Genomic DNA, 16,082 nt, shown 5'->3' with positions numbered 1-16,082 from the left:
GCCCTTCTTCCAAGCCCGTCAGCCAGCCAAGTCTCTCTCTCTCCCTACCTATCCGCGTGTGGTTCATTCATTTCATTTCCTTTTTTTTTTTTCTCTCTCACCCCGTTTTCTTTTCTTCTTCCTACAACCCCTCCGCACTCCCTTACATGTGTGTCATGTTTTCTCGTCACAGGTTTTGTGCTGCGCATATTCTTCACCCTCCCGGCCCGCACTCGCGGACATGCCCGTCGAGTTTGTCTCGTCGGTTTGCACGGCATTGTCAAGGTTTGAGAGGGGGGGGCGGTTCCCCGGCCACGAGTCTGTCTGTCTGGTCATACCCGCCCCACACACGGCAACACGAGTGAGTACACATACATAAAAAAAAGGGAGCCTCGAGTCGCACACATCTCTGTTCACTCCCGTTACGATCCGGAGGCAATCAATGGCGAGTCATGCATAAGTCGTCCAAGCGCATACCGTGTACGGATACGTGTGGTGAATCTCAAACAGGCCTTTTCCCCCGCTACTGAGATGGAAAGGGAGGAGATATCGCCCAAAGAGCGAGAAAAAGGAACGTAAAAAAGAGGGTACATGTCCGCTGGCTATGGGCTCGGAACAATGAAATGAGCCCGCTCCCCTCTCCCTCAAATGGCCCCAAAGCCGCCGTGGAGAAGCATCTTCATCCGGAAGTTGGTCGTATCGAGAGAGTCGTGCGTGTGTGTCCTTGGATTGGCCCGCGCCGCCGCGCGCACTGTTCCGCCGTTCGTCCCCCGGTTGTCAAGCCACTCCCTACAGCCATTCCAAGCCCTTCCCGCACCTCCCTCAGGCCGCCGCCACGCGCTGATGTTTCGTCTCATAGCTAGAACTGTGTCCCCCCCCCCACGCCTGCCAATTGGGCACAGCGCCCACGGGTTCCTTGCATTGCAAGTCTCATTCCCTCCAACCAACACAACACACGCACCCCCAAAAGGGCAAATGCAAATGCACAGCAACTAGGTTAAACCCACGCAGCCCACACGCAGCGAGCCAAACGCAGGCCACCCCCCAAAAACAAACAAGCAGGAGGCTCAAACCCAGGAGACGGGCTGGCTGGCTGGCTGGCGGTGATGCATGCGTATGCCATGCAGAGAGCAAAACCACCCTCTTCCCCGAAATCCATCCCTTTTTGTGCCTTCGTCTGCTTCTCACTTATTCTTCAGCCCTTTTTTTATTTATTTTTGTCGTACATTGCATTACCGGCACCGCATCGCACTGCCCAAACGGCTGCCAATGCAACCCTACTAATTATATGGTTTCCCCAAAGGGAAACACGACGGGCCAAAAGCCAATCTTAACATCACCTCATTCTCAGCGATCCCCGCCTCGGGGTCCTCCGGAATGTTACACCAAACAAGGGTTGTGATGGGAAAAGGGAACGCTCACTCTCACGACTTCCGGATTCACTGGGCACTGCATACGGTGGGAACCACCAATACCAATCTTCCGGGAAACGAAGAAAGGAGATCACCTCCCCCCCCTCCTGGAGGTCTCATTTCGCGATTCCGGTGGGTGGCAGCCCACGTGTGACCTGCATATTGGCATATTGGCATCGGCCTGCTCGAGCTCCGAGGTGGTATCAACCACGAGGCTGGCCCTTTTTTAATTTTTATTTTATTTTTGGGGCGGCGGCGGGGGCAAGGGCGGGCGTAGTTGCCATGGTTTTCAGACCCGGGGCGAAGTTCTCGGAGCAGCACGTCGTAATGACGTGAGAATCATCAAAGACCGCATGTTTTGACTCCCAATCGGCGGCCGCCGTGGCGGGCAATCTGGACCCTTTGCGCTGACACCTTCTGTAAGCCCGCCGTCCCCTCCCCCTCCCCCCTTTTCGCATTCCAAAGCGGCACCGTGGAAACCGGCAAGCGCCATTGGCCGTGGTCCGAAGGGTGTCGTAGAGGGAGGGGGGAAGGCGGATGCATGCCATCACGAGCATCATTCGCTGCAAGGCGATCCAACCGCATATGCTGCTGCTGCTGCTGCTGCTGCTGCTGGATGTCTTGTTAGTTCCGTGCAGGTAGCACAGGGTGGCCTTGGCAACGTTCAGCCGCCAAACTCCAACTCCAACTCCAACTGAGGGCGTGCTCCACCGCAAACAAACGCAGCATTCCTCTTCTGTGGACAAAGTGTACGGCTCCGATCGAGCTAGGGAGCGTAGAGCATTGGTGTCCTCGGCCAGACCGTTCCGTCCCACGACAAAGCGAGATGATCTCTTGTGACGGCACCACTGTCTCACTGTATGAGACTGTTCCATCGGCCCTCGACGTCTGTCGTTATGTACAGGAACCCTAGGTTTCAGGCTCGTCGTCGGACCACTTGCAATTGCTCTTCTAGCTGCTTTTCCCCCTGACTTCCGTGTGCCAGCACACAGAGTGGCCATAATGGTATTTACATAGGCTCACATATGTTCGCGAGCCAGTTGCTTATTGCGTTGCAACCTCGACCAAACGGCAACACTTTCCAAGACCGCTACGTCATCTCCAAAACTCGTGGTGCGACTTGACACAATGTCTTGGTGTAACTAGTGGGCAAGCGAGAAAGTCCGTGAAACGTGGCTAAACTGCTAGTGGCCTCCCACGTTTACGTCCCCGTGGCGGGACGGAAACTGAACCTCGCTGGTTCCAACTCAGACGAAATGTCTTTGTCAGTGGTCTAGAAGCGAGTCGACGGGGTCGTAGTATTCATACACCTTGTTTTCCTTGCCATGACCCGTCACTGCAGGTGCCAGATATGTCGAAAGACCCGTCCTACGGTCGTACGACATGTATGTGTTCGCCAGCCGCTTGCCGCCACCTCCGGGGAGGTCTACCACAAACTGAGGCGTCATGAAACCAGCAATCGAGCCCCTGATGCTCGACTCCAGGTCGAGAATCGTCTGTAGCGGAGTTCGCAGGTGCTCTACCATCTTCACCATGTCGCACTGATACACGTAGTACTTGGCCCTATTAGTACCCCAGATGAGATGTTACACACAAAGGCTGAAACCACGTACTGGAAGGATGTTGTTATCAGCCAACTTGCGAATTAGAGACGACATGGTCTGGACGTCGTCATTGACACCCCGAAGGAGAACTGCCTGGTTCCTCACAACAACGCCCGCTTCGAAGAGCTTCTGGCTGGCCTGCCTGGTGATCCAAGAAATCTCGTTTGGGTGATTGAAGTGGGTGTGGAGCGCCACAGCCTTGCCTTCTTTTCTGGCCTTGTTGGACACGGCGACAAGCGCGTCGGTCCAAGTATCTTCGGGGTCAATTATTCGAGTTGGGCACACGGCGAGTCCCTTGGAAGCGAACCTGATCCGGCGAATGTTGGGCATTGATATCAACCTATCGCCAATCATCTCAATCTGATGAGGCGCCAAGTAGTAAGAGTCGCCTCCAGAAACTACAATGTCGTGGAGTCCAGGTGTGTTTTCGATGTAGTTGAAAGCCTTTTCCCACCGAGCCCGTATTGGCTTGAGTGAGTCCTTGTCGACGGTTTCGGTATTGGCGCCTACTGCATAGGAGCGAGTGCAGAACATGCAGTAGGTCGGGCAGACCGAAACAGCTTTGAACCACCTGGTTAGCCAAACTTGAGCTGGATCAGGGAGTTGTTTGCTGGTTGGGTCTCACGAAGAAACAGGGCCTTGTCTGGGTACCGGTGCACAAGTCCAGCAACGGGAGAGTCTGCCTTCTCATGCAATGAATCCAGCGTCAGCTTCGGATGATCGGGGAGCATAGCTGACCGGGTTGGTATGAACTGGCGAAAGATGGGGTCGTTTCGAGGGTTGCTCCAGTCGATACGGCCGAGAACATACGGCCTATGGCAAGCTGCGTCAATTCGGTTCCAAAGCTCCCTTTGGAGGGCAACTCACGTCAGGCGAATGGACATGGTCGCTTCCTTGACCCCTGCGAAGACGTCTTGGATCAGATGCTCGCGAGGCTCCATCTCCTCGTCGAAGCCACGAAGAGGGATGTATTCTGGCAAAACAGCCTTAAGAAACCCTTGCAATTTTGGCAGTCTCTCAACCATGTTTCTGCTCTGAATATGAATGTGGTGTCAGAATCCAGCACCAAGGTCGGACGAGGAAAGATGCAAGCAACGCACGCTCCAGCGGTAGCTAATGAAGTCGTCCCTGGACACATCCTCCCACCAAGGGATCTTGCGCCAAAACTCGTCACATTCGTTAGAAGCTGGTCTTGGAATAGACTTTGCAGGGTCATGTGAAGTTAGGTGCCCGACGTTTCTCTCGGGGAGCGCATATTGGGCTGCCTGCTTATAAGCAAAGGTGGCAACCCTGCGAGGCCAGTGGTTACGACGAGCACAAACCGAACGGGCCGCACCACGGGCCGAAACACTAAGAGGAGCCATAGAAACGTCCAGCTGCTCTAGAGCCGGGGAGTTGCCAAATCATGGAAAGCCAAGAAACGTCTTTTGACTGTAGATAACCGCTGAATTGCCAATTCGGGCAGCCTCTCCTGGCGCGCGCTGGGGGAAGGGTCAATGAAACGGATGTGGCGGGATGTCAACCGGGATCTACGCGGAATACCTTCGGTTTGGCCTTGCCGCGCGACGATTGACAACGTTTGATAACGTTTGAGTTAAACAGTTAGTGGTAGTGACGTCCGTGTGTTGCGACAATTAACGGGAGTTTATGAACAAAAGGGGCCTGGATGAACAATATAAGGTAAGTCGGAGGTAGGCATCTCAAAGCAAGGCGGACTAGAAAGGGAAAGCTCACCCGCGGGTGCCGCACGTATTCCATGTCCTGCAAATGCTACTGGACATATGACGAGCTTTCCCATAACGTTAGGTCTACTCCAAGCGCCCAGGCATCACCGAGGGCGAGGGTCTGACTCTGGCAAGGGAAGGTAAGCACGTTCTGCTACTTTCGGAAAACACGGCTCACCACTTGGGTAGGGACTTTCCCTTGGACGAGCAGGGAATGTACGATACCCGGTAGTAGAGTGTCTGCGACCTCAGTATGAGTAGGTGCAACACGACCTGTTTGCATCGCTTTGCCCTGCTTTGTCATAACCCAGGGTAACTCTTCCCATATCCATTGAACCCTAGTTCCGACCCAGGCCAACTCTGCATCTCCATGGAAACAGTTCAAGGCAGCTGACAGTACACCTCTGCTTCAGCCAATGTAGTGCATATGGCCAGAAGGAGAAACTCGACCTCGCAGTATTGTTGCGTAATGTATAAGTGTGGCGTGCCGATGAATCAAGCCTCTCCCTGCTCCTCTTTGTGCTATCTCCAAATCGAGAAGCATTTGCAAACATTTTGTCTCGGTCAAGAGAACCCCATGTCTACACGGTAACATCTCATTTGCTACCGGCTTTCTGGGTACACATACATCGACTCATCCATGGCATCAGAATTTCAGCGAAATTTCTTGAGTAACCCCAGAACTGGACGCCGATAGGTTTAACCAATGGGCTCCGGTCAAGAAATATCCGCTGTCCTTGCACACCGACTTATACGCATTCTGGCCAACAGCCAAGGCCATCCGAATCAAGCCAATGCATTGGCTCGTTCGCCACTTGGTAGGTGCGAAGATCCAGTCGCCCACTTCACCCAGATCTTTCATTTACCCTTCAAGGCAGTGATTGGGCCCTTCCTGGCATCTAACTACCGCACCATACAAGGTCTTTATCGCGGTGGGTACTTGCATAAGGTGACTGTTTGTTGAGCGTCAGGGTTCAAGGTCAGTCAGTACCTGCAAGTTCAGCTTGCCAATGACACGTCACTTATTCCCCTGCCCTGGAACCTACATTTGAAATCAACTAGAGGGTGTTAGCAAAGGTCATGCAACAATAGATCCCATGTTCTCAACTTATACAACCAAAGGGCAGACTTCCAAATGACAGACTTTACCAAAACTCTGAGAGGGTTGAGGCCAAAGAAGCTAGCACTTGGTTATTTCCTTGCTACGGTGGCTACCACTCACCAACGCCCTCCTGCCTAGTCTAGCAGAACAACAGCAAGACTCAAAATCATTCGAAAATGTTGGCTCTAGAAGTGCCCAAGCACTGCCAGCTCGATCAGCAAACAGCATCGCCGTCTCGGCGCCACAACGCTTCTAGCCTGGCTGCCATGGGACATGCAACTTCTAGGGTTTAAAAAGTGCCTGCAACCCCCATAAAACAGGTATAGGGTGCGCCTCTCGGCCACCAAAGTTCCTTTTCCCCTTGTAGATCTAACTGACACTCATTGGTGTAGATTCCGCCACTGCACCCCGCGACTCACACCGGCCCCCGCAGTCTATGGACCCGACACGCGCAAAGTTTCTCGATGCTCAAGTCTTGTAGAGGAAAATAGAACTAGCCAAATGGGCTGGTACGGATGTTTCCTGGATCGCATTCCGTCTTTGGACCCTTGGCGGCTCGGATCTGCGACGCTTTTGGAATCTTGCTCGATTATCTGGGCGCCCGGTGCCTAGCCTTGTTCACTTTGCTGTAATCTGCACTTTTATATCCCTTGGGTGTGCCGGTATAAAACCAAGAGCACTCACACTCGCAAAGGGAACTCGTGTGGACCCTGCCTGCTTTGGACTGTGGAAGCCAATCTTCTTGACTTTTAGCGTATGCGGTATGGATCGTACCACCAAAGTTTCGTCGCACATTGGGGGCCCTAATGCAGGCGCGTGGCATGTTGCGACATGATTCTTTCCGTGGCTTAAGACCTGCTGCAGGCTTATGCCATAACGTCAAGTTCAGCCATGTCTCGCACTTGGCCCTTGTATTCGATGTGTAAGTCCTCCCTTCAACTACTGTCAACTGTCAAAACTTTTAGTATCTCACCATCGCTCAACCTTGCAGTGGATACTCTATTGGGGGAATCCCTCCGGAGCATTCACCTATAGGATTGGCGCCTTCATGCAACTATTTCCATGCCGATGTGTGTAGAGACGGTTGCCTTTATCATATGGCTAGGGTCTTGGGACACGCCGGCATCCACACTCTATGCAGTTGCCCTTGGCCCCGGCTTCGGCAAGGGAAGCTTCGTGTCCACGGCTGCTCCATGTCTCGGGCGTCTTCACGGTCCGCACGACAGCGGCACATACATGGGCTGCCGCTACGCCGCCGTCACCGTTGCAACGTGGTCAGCAACCCAGGCAACCAGGCCGTATTAGTGGACGGAAAATACGGCCACACTTTGTTTGGCGGTGGCGTCCCTTTGCTCGCGATGTCGCCTGTGAGTCTCTGCTTCGTACAGTGGTTGTGTCTGAAACGCAGCCGGGCGTGGTTGGCAAAAGTGTGAATCGAGACGAATCGAAGGCCGGCCCGGCCATCTGACCGGGAAAGCGCTGCTCTTTTCTTATTTCTTATTTCCTACCCGAGCCGGCAGGGATCTTGAGCGGATTTGGGCCGGCGAATGGCCGAGTTGCATCAATATCTTGGCCACACCGGTGAGGCACTGGCCGGGTATAATTGGTTGGCAAAAGCGTCACACCTGGTTGTCAGGGTCGTAACGAGCGGCGGCCTCATGCAGCCCTTGCTGAAAAGTGTCCTGCATGATCGAGCCAAAGGACGTAGGATGACGGGCCATTTCTATGAAAGGTGGCCACAAATCGGATGCCAACATTGGTCTTTTTCGATGAAGCCTAATGCTCGGTGGCGTGTCATACACCGCAACTTGGTCGCTTCCGCACAATATGCGAAAGCGAGCCATCGAACGTGCATGTTTACGAGCACAAAGAGGAAGACCGGGAGAAACGAGGTCGCTCCAGTTTTCGTTATTTGGTCATTTACAGAGTTCACGCCGACCACTAGGAAACGTTCGGCGTAGTTAGCGATATTGACGTGCAGGCTGGGGGCGAATACGACTCCGCTGGCCAGGGGCGAGTCGCTCACCGAGTGGAACGAGTGGATTCCATTACCAGTATGATATAGGCACGCTTCTTGCGTGGCATATGGTCTCATTGAAGATCATTCTGGGACTGTAGTGTGGTAGGAGAGAGGAGAAACTCGGAGCAATCCGTCGGCATAGCTGCGGAGCAGAGAAGTTGTGAGCACAGCCCAGAAAGACGCACCCGCACGCGGATCCAGAAGCATGCTTGGCCGAACCTTGAGAGTTCAGCTCAAAGTGTGGGGGTTTTCAGCAGCTGTTGCTTCTGGTGCGTTACAACTGAAGGAAACATTCCTAAGGCATAGAAAAAGCCATGTGCAAGCTGTACAGAAATCTCAAGTTTCTTCAAGTTGGCAAATGCAGTTACAAGTGATGCTAACAACAAAACATCTATTATAAAGGACTTCAACCTTACAAGCAGTATTAAAGGTATTCATTATTACAGTACTCATATTATCGAGGCTGAAATAGAGGCATATGAAAGTCACATAGAGGAGGCAGCTACCTTGAATAAGAAGGAAAAACCTGCCCACAAGAAGGCAGCCGGCGCCAGGAAGGTAATAGACCACAGACGAGATCCTTGCCGATAGCTACGACGGGGATGACGGGGACGACGACGATGAGATTGGAAATGGCGTCTAGCATCTCATTCTGAGAACTTCCGGCAACGACGCCCAGAAAGCTTATGCAGACAGCTTCGGAGCCGCTCAGGTTTCAACGACGTCAAGGTAACTCGTTTGTCTTTGCTCTCTACAAGGAAAAAAAAAACCCCCCCTAGACCGACAATGAAGTGATGCCGCCCAGGTGCGCGGAGCTTGTGATGATCCACTGCGGCTTACATGCGCATGACACGGCATGGCATGGCACGACGTGGCGGTTTGTGGGAGATCGCGAGGCAAGACATACAGACGCGCCCAGCCAGCGACTTCTGAGCTATGTACGTCACAGCAAGGGTAGGCCGCCCAGAGAGAGATGCTCGGCGTGCAGTAGCCCGGCTTTACGCCTTTTAGAAAAGCGGCCACGGAATAAGAAAGCCCGGCCAGTCGACCGAGTCATTCTTGGCAGTGCTGGACGCACGAACGAAGGGGTAAGACAGACTGTGGTTTTTTGGGCAATTACAAACAAAGGATGGGTAAGATGGCCGCGAGAGACGGCGACGGCCGGCTTGGGGCCCGTACCCGCTAGTGCCATGCCCGTCGGAAGGAAGGTTTCGGAGCGGCCCGCTAGTTCGGGTAAACAAAACCTACGTGATCGCTGTCTTTTATTTCGGTTTCGGGGGGGAAACGATGCTACCATGTGGTAGGGGAACTAGCAAAAAAAACTCTAAATAGCGGCGGCCGACCAGACATTGTTTCCTGACCGGCGGGCGGGCGCACTCGCGAGACCACTCCTGGACTTCTGCTCTGGAACCTCCCGGGGATTGCGGCCTCGATCCCGCATATTGGGGTTGACTCGGCTGGGGCCCCCGAGCTCGAGACATACGGGGGGGCTAGGGGTTCCCGCTCCCTTGGAAAGTGGGCTTCCTCGTTGCTTTTTATCTTGTCCACCCAGACTGAGTTGGGTGATGGTTTGATGCATGGACCTGCAGCGAGCCCGCTCGAGAAAGGGAGACGGGGAGACGGGGAGACGGGGGGACGGGGCCGCGAAGACCAGACGTCCCTTTTTGTGAGATGTGAGTTTTCCTTTGGAGGAGGTAGTAACAGAAGATGTCGAAGGCGGTTGCTCAAACCCGTTGCGCGGCTGGCATCCGTGTTGCTCCATCGGGCCTTTCCCTCACGCGATGAGGTAAACGTCGGAGCAGAGCATCCGAGGGTGGGAAGCACGGCACTGCGCTGTTCCTCGGGACCCCTACCGCTCCCGGAACCGTCTCGGACGTCGTGCCCGTGTCGGCAACCCAAGCAGACTCTCGCCGGGCTGCAGCGCCGCCGAGATTTCGGGTGCTCGTTGCTTCGTGACGCATCGCCAAAGGCCTCGGCTTGTGGTCCTCGGAACTGGAGCCCTCTCTGCCTGCCCGTAGACTTCCTCTGCGTCATTCCTCTGCTCGACACTGATGCCAGAAATTCAATGCTGTGATCTTGCAGACCTTGATGATGCGCCCCTCCCCTATTTTCTTTTTTGTAGAATATCGGAAAGTGGTATTTGTATACAGCGAATTTATGTGTACAAGGTCTAGTCTCCCCCTCTTTCCAACCAAGACGCGAGTCTTGTGAGGATGGCTGTTCATCGCCCAATCCCCTCCTCCCCTTCAAACATAGTACTATACACGCTCACTCCTAGTCCATCATGCCTTGCCATCGCCGTTGCCCTCACCGTGAGGCGGCGCGTCCTGGACGAGATCCTCCCGCTTCCTCTCCAGCCCGTCCACCCTCTCCGCCTCCCTGTGCCCCGTCGCGAGCTCGACGCCGACCAGCCCGGCAAGCATGCCGAACAGGTGCGACGTGAGGTCGATGGTCTGCTTCCCCCGCTTGAAGAAGGCGTAGATGTGGAAGCCGAGGATCAGCGCGATGAAGCCCAGGCCCTGGGGCCCGTTCATCGGGTCCGGCGGGAACCCGAGCACCTTGAACGAGTCGAAGCGGTGCATCCAGAAGTAGGCCGTCGCGACGCCGAACACGGCGCCCGACGCGCCGACCGTCGAGACCGTCAGCAGCCCGCGCAGCGTGAAGGACGTCAGGCTGCCCAGGAGGCCCACGGCGCCCGACGCGAGGTAGATGGCCAGGAACTTGGCGCGCCCGACCTCGTCGTGCAGCGCCGTGCCCATGAACCACAGCCCCACCATGTTGGTCGCCAGGTGGCCCAGCGACGAGTGCGAGAAGTTGGCCGTCAGCATCGACACGGCGCGCGGCATGCCGTGGACGAGGACGAAGTACCTGTTGAGGAACCGCCAGAGGGGCGGCACGCGCCAGGCGGCCGAGACGAGGACGTTGAGCCCGATCAGCACGCCCATCGTCGCCGTCGAGGCCGAGACCTCGGGGAACAGGCGTTCGGAGTCGCGCGGCGGGGTGTAGACCATGGCGAAGGCCGAGAGGACGCCCACGAGGAGGAGAACGATGGCGGCGGAGGGGAGTATGCGTTCGGCGAGGGTCAGGGCGGGCGGTGCGTCGAGGTCGGAGCCGCCCTCCTCCATCCACTTCTGCATGCGGGGGGTCATGGGGGGCCGGGTGATGGGCAGGCCGGTCAGGGCGCCCGGTTCCGCGGCGCCCCTTTCCTCGGCCTCCCGGGCGAGGCGCTTCTCTTCGGCGGCGGCCTTGGCCTTATTCTTGGCGCGGATGGCGTCGAACGCGCTGTAGCCGTAGACGGGGTCTGCTTCATAGACGGGCTTCACGTCCTCGGGGGTGTCCTCCTCCTTGGCCGCGGCGGCGGCGTCGTTGTCGCCGGCGTTCTTCTTCTTGAGAGAAGGGACCGCGGCGGCGGATGCGTCGCTTTCGGCACCCTCCGCGAGCTCCTTCTCCAGCGCGGCAAGCTCGTCCTCGGCGCGGAGTCCCGCGTTGAGGATCTCGTCAACGGGGGCCGTCTTGCGGAGGAACTCGAGCGCGGCGCGGCGCTGCTGCGCGGTGAAGGCGGCCGTGTTGACGTCAAAGGCCGGGTCCTCGAGGGTGCCGGCCACGCGCCTGCCGTGCATTATCCGCAGAAGCCGGTTCGCGACGTTTGGTTTCAGGGAGGGGCCGAAGACGGCCTTGGCTTCGGCGGCCGAGAGGTCGGTTTCCCTGAAGGCTAGGCCGATCTTGTCCTTGTATTCCAGCGGGAGGTCTTCGTAGTCTCGTAAGACGGGTTCGGGTTCGGGTTTCGAGGAAGATGCCCATCTTCGCGTTTGCTTGATAGCCGTGGCGGCGCGGACCGGCGAGGGCCATTGTGTGTTGAGGAAGGGGGCCCATGGCGACCGTGGCCTGCTAGCAGCGGGTTTGCGGAGGGCGGCGGTGCATGTCGAGAGGAGCCGCGACGATGCGGGTGAGGAGGTGCGGCAGCTGGTACTTGCGGCGTGGCGGCATGAGGCGCGCAGGCCGAGCTGGAAAAGAGATCGCGAGGGGACGAGGCCGAGGCCGATTGAGGCGTTCATGGCTGGCTCCTGGAGCCGGGGACCGGTCGTCGCAGCGCACTGAGAGCTACAAACTCATCAATGCGCCGGTTCCGGATCGGAAAATCGCTATTCTGCGCGAGGGATAGGAATTCTCCCTTGCTGTGGGGGAAAATTCGCCCTCTGAACGTTATTCGGCTCTGTCGTTGTCGCGGTGGTTCGATGCTCTGAGAAACAGAAGCGGTCATGGATCCGTAAATTCTTTGGTCCCTGGCGGGAGCACGGATCGGCGACCACGGCGGTCGGCGGCGGGCGGTTCCGACGCACGGCTGGGCGTAGCTGCATCAGTCAGCAGCAGGCTAAAGCACGTAATCGATAAGGCAAGCTGTACCTGTTGGTGCCAGGGATGCGTAGCACCACCCCCCCTCTGTTGCTCCCTGGTCGAATCCCCACCGCAGGAACCTTCCACAGCACCTTCCACCCCGCGCTCAGGTTCTGAGCTGGGAAAGCCACAGCTAGAAAAAGGAGCGCAGAAAGGCCGCGGTGACGTTGCACGACACCTACCTAGAGGCTCTCTCTCCCCCCTCCCATCCAAGGCAGCTCACCCACTTGCGACGACAACCCACGCATCATCACTCATCACCATTCCTTTTGAGCTGAGCGCGAGCTTTTCTCACTCATTACATTCCTCCCCTCGACCAAACGAAACAAGCCATACCACCTCCCTCCCCCTCATTTTTGACAAACTCGATCCGCAACCGACCACACTCCATCCCGGCGCCGAAAAAATCCCCCCAACCCATCCAGCAAGCAAACGCGAAAACCACAGGACCACAGGACCGAGGCCGAAAAAGACAGCAAAAATGTCGGCAGACACCCGCCCGATATCCCCAGCCCACTTCGCCGAAGCCCTCAAGGAGCTCTCCCTGCCCACCCTCCACCTCAAGGCCCTCGAGATCCGCAACTCCATCCTGCACCTGCAGTACTCCAACGCCCAGCTGCAGCCCTACGCCGTGGGCGCCGCGACCACCCTCGATGGCGCCGACGCTTCCGTGGGCCGGCCAGACCCGGACTGCGTCGAGGCGATCCGCGAGAACGACATCGTCATTACGCGCATGGAGGAGCGCGTCCAGATCATCCGCGACGAGGTCGAGGGCCGCGGTCACAGCTGGAACGAGTTCCGGAGCAAGGAGGAGGTCGAGTCGGACCAGGCTGCCGCTGGCTCGAACGGGAACGGCGTGGCGAACGGGACTACGGCGCAGGCGCGGGCAACGAACGGCCTAGGTGCTGCGAGGGCGGAGGAGGAGAGGATCGCTGGGCAGGATACGGGCGCGACGACAACGACGACAGCTCCACTACATCCCGCATGGTTGGACGGCACATTCCAGATGGGCACGATACGCAACGGCGAGATCCACATGGACACCCAGCCTAGCCAGCAGGCCAACGGCGCGGGTGGTCGCTTGACGGATGAGGAGCTACGACGGGCCATGGAGGAACGGATGAGAGGTCTTGGCGACGATGATGACGATGACGGCGGAATGCACTTATAACGGACACGATGGCTCGGCTTGTCTCACATTTCACGATCCACGAGGCGTTGGTTTCGGTTAGGGGGGGTTACAAGGTGGTCAGGGAAAATATGAATCGGCAAGAGATAATACCCTCATGTTCCTACTGTTGCTTGCTAGCCATGCCATGACAAAGAGAAAAGTGGATGCTCCATTGCAACTCTGTGCGCAACCAAGTGTGAAATAAGAATTTTTGAAAGAAGAATAAAAAGGCCCAGACGTGCAGGAATACTCGTCGGCCCATGGGGAGAAAAAAAGGCAACCCGACCAACCCCATGCCCTTTTTGAATGCCCAGTTTCGCATGCTTTTGCTTTTGCACGCACCTCAAACGCCAATGCCGATCCCGTTCCCAATAATGCAAATGCCCAGGCCCTGAACGCTATGCCCCCCTAGGAGTAACAATGCAGTCGATGACGCACGAAAAAAATAAAATAAGACGGAGGTTGAAGAGAATAAGAAAATGGTAATCGAGACATCGACCTATCATGATACCGTCGTTGTGGCGGCGACAGGTGTAGGTGTGTTCTCGTCCGCTTTGCGGGATATAATAGGGTTGGCCGACGCTTTAGGTGTAACGTCAGAGTTGTCTCGCGACGAGACGTCGGGCCTGGTGCCGTTTGGCCTTGCCTTCAATGCCTGTCTGGTATTGGAGCGGGAGCTGCCAATGGTTTCCAGCCTAGGCCGTCTGGGAGGACTCGATTTTCCTAGCGAGTCCCAGCTGCGTTGCTGGATAAAGTCATCCTCGTCCGAAGAGGTCTCTTCAGGCGTCATAGGAACGCGCCTAGCACGGGCGATGCGTCGTCTTTCTACAAGCTCGCCGTCCGAAGATACCTCGGATTCCAGCGAGAGACTTCGGCTCCGGTTGGACATGCCCCTGCTCGAAACCGTGGTCCTTCGGGACCTCTTGCCGATAAGCGAGTCGATCAATTCCGATTCTGAAGGCGTTTCCTCCTGGCGGGGCTTCTCCCCTTGTTGCAGCTTCTTTCGGAGGGCCTTTTCGCGTACCAACCTGTCCAGAGGAGGCTCTTCGGATGCCATTGTCCTTCTGCTCCCGACGGTACTGGTGCTCCCCGTCCTGGCGACGGGCACGCGGCCTTCCATGAGCTTGGCTGGCGGCGGCGGCTGCAACATCCACTTGAGGGCGTCTGGGCGGGAGGGCTTGCTGCCTACAATCGGGGGGTGGTAGTCGTTGACAGGCGGGTTTCTCGGCGTTTGGTAGAAGTTTTCGCGGTCGTCGTCCGTAATGGGCTTCTCCAGTCCCAGCTTTTCCTCCACGTAACGCCCGGCAGTGTTACCGGCCTTGACAATGTTGTCCATGAGCTTGTGGCCCATCCCGGACAGGTTATGGCCCCACAGCTCCTCGTCCTCTCGCTGATATAACGCCCTGTTCCACCCGTCGCCGGACAGTTTCCGGCCGGGTTCGGCGCTGATTGTTGGGCTTGCGGGGCTGATGCTCTCGGCAACGGTGCTGGAGTATCCGAAACTCGCGGCTGTGCTAGTCCGGCCAGCACTGGCCAGGCCTCTCTGGCTCGAGTTCTTGGTTCCCGACTTTTTGGGCAGGTGAGGGCCCATGGCCATCTCCTCGGCCCAGTACGGGTTGGTGTTGAAGGGGTCGGGATGGCTGTAAAGTCCCGGCTGTTCCATCTCGATGCGTCTCTTGACCTCCCTGTCCTCCTTTGCCTTCTTCTTCGCTTTCCTGAACGCCTTCATCTCGTTACATGGCGTACATGCCAGGTAGTAGAAAATGGCCGACTGGATAGCGACTGGTAGTGACATGTCTGCGGATTGGCCGTTACCCCGGCGCGGGGAGAAGGTTTGGAGTGAATTCGGCGGCCGTAGGTCCACGTATACATTGAAGCCAGGGCACAAGTGGTAGGTCGTCGGGTGTTGTTGTTGTTGATGTTGTTATTGTAGGTTGGAGGGGTAAATGATATAGACAGGTTCTCGAAATAGTGTCTCGGGCGGTTCGTGGAGGATGTCAAGGTGAGAGTAGATGACAGGAACCACAGGAACGGATAGCGTGAGCAAGCAATGGAGAGGTGAAATATGCCCTGGGTACCCAAGGTAGGTGACCTAAGGAAGGGAAAAGGACCGCGTGCCAGCGCCAGAGGGAAGTTTAAAGCGCCATTGAGGTGAATCACCGGCGCGCAACCCAAGACACAGTTTCGGTACGGAGGCACAAATGCTTTAAAAGTGGCTCGGCCTGTGCGGCCCCCCAAGGTACCGGGAGTATCGAGGTTTGGTGTTGGTGGACGGGCAGGTTTCAAGGTTGGCTGACGGGCAGTGTCGAGGGGTGTGTGGGCAACAGAGAGGCACAGTACGGTACAATCCAGTCCAGCCCAGCCCAGTAAGGTAGCGTGGATGTAAGACCGTAGCGCAATGGGCGACGTTCGGGGTGTCGGACGGTCGGACAGGCGGCCTAGAAAAATGAGGAGGACCAGACGATGGTGACGGTGATGCTGGAGGCTTGCGTCGCGTGAGCGGATTGGGTGGCGTTTGCAAGACCTGGATCTCTACCACATGGGGGACGGCAGACGGGAGATGGATTGGGCTGGCGGTATCAGGCGGTTTGGGAGGAGATTGGGCGAGCAACAAAGCAGAAGAGAGACAAAGCAAGCGGGAAAAGGTATGAGAGGACGAATTCAAGATGGATTGC

The 16,082-nt window shown here is 56.6% G+C and overlaps 4 protein-coding genes across 4 annotated transcripts; 1 reads left to right on the top strand and 3 right to left on the bottom strand.

Annotated features, from left to right (window-relative positions):
- Positions 1-2,656: 2,656 nt before the first annotated feature.
- EsH8_I_000812 (KamA family radical SAM protein) lies at positions 2,657-4,359 on the bottom strand (the record flags this gene model as incomplete). The annotated part of the gene is made up of 5 exons (XM_083268225.1): positions 2,657-2,947; positions 3,005-3,555; positions 3,621-3,808; positions 3,863-4,029; positions 4,096-4,359. 5 exons carry the CDS (start codon positions 4,357-4,359, stop codon positions 2,657-2,659), a joined length of 1,461 nt encoding a protein of 486 aa, XP_083118663.1.
- Positions 4,360-10,123: 5,764 nt separating this feature from the next.
- Positions 10,124-11,896, bottom strand: EsH8_I_000811 (rhomboid family intramembrane serine protease; the record flags this gene model as incomplete). Its single annotated transcript, XM_083268224.1, has 1 exon — positions 10,124-11,896. One exon carries the CDS (start codon positions 11,894-11,896, stop codon positions 10,124-10,126), a length of 1,773 nt encoding a protein of 590 aa, XP_083118662.1.
- An 821-nt stretch (positions 11,897-12,717) lies between these two features.
- On the top strand, positions 12,718-13,407 carry EsH8_I_000810 (uncharacterized protein; the record flags this gene model as incomplete). Its single annotated transcript, XM_083268223.1, has 1 exon — positions 12,718-13,407. One exon carries the CDS (start codon positions 12,718-12,720, stop codon positions 13,405-13,407), a length of 690 nt encoding a protein of 229 aa, XP_083118661.1.
- A 502-nt stretch (positions 13,408-13,909) lies between these two features.
- On the bottom strand, positions 13,910-15,202 carry EsH8_I_000809 (uncharacterized protein; the record flags this gene model as incomplete). Its single annotated transcript, XM_083268222.1, has 1 exon — positions 13,910-15,202. The coding sequence occupies one exon, from the start codon at positions 15,200-15,202 to the stop codon at positions 13,910-13,912; it is 1,293 nt and encodes a 430-aa protein (XP_083118660.1).
- Positions 15,203-16,082: the final 880 nt, after the last annotated feature.

This window comes from Colletotrichum jinshuiense, chromosome 1 (genome assembly GCF_051148585.1).
Source record: "Colletotrichum jinshuiense chromosome 1, complete sequence".
Classification (NCBI taxonomy): domain Eukaryota; kingdom Fungi; phylum Ascomycota; class Sordariomycetes; order Glomerellales; family Glomerellaceae; genus Colletotrichum; species Colletotrichum jinshuiense.
This window is presented reverse-complemented; position numbering and strand designations above follow the sequence as displayed.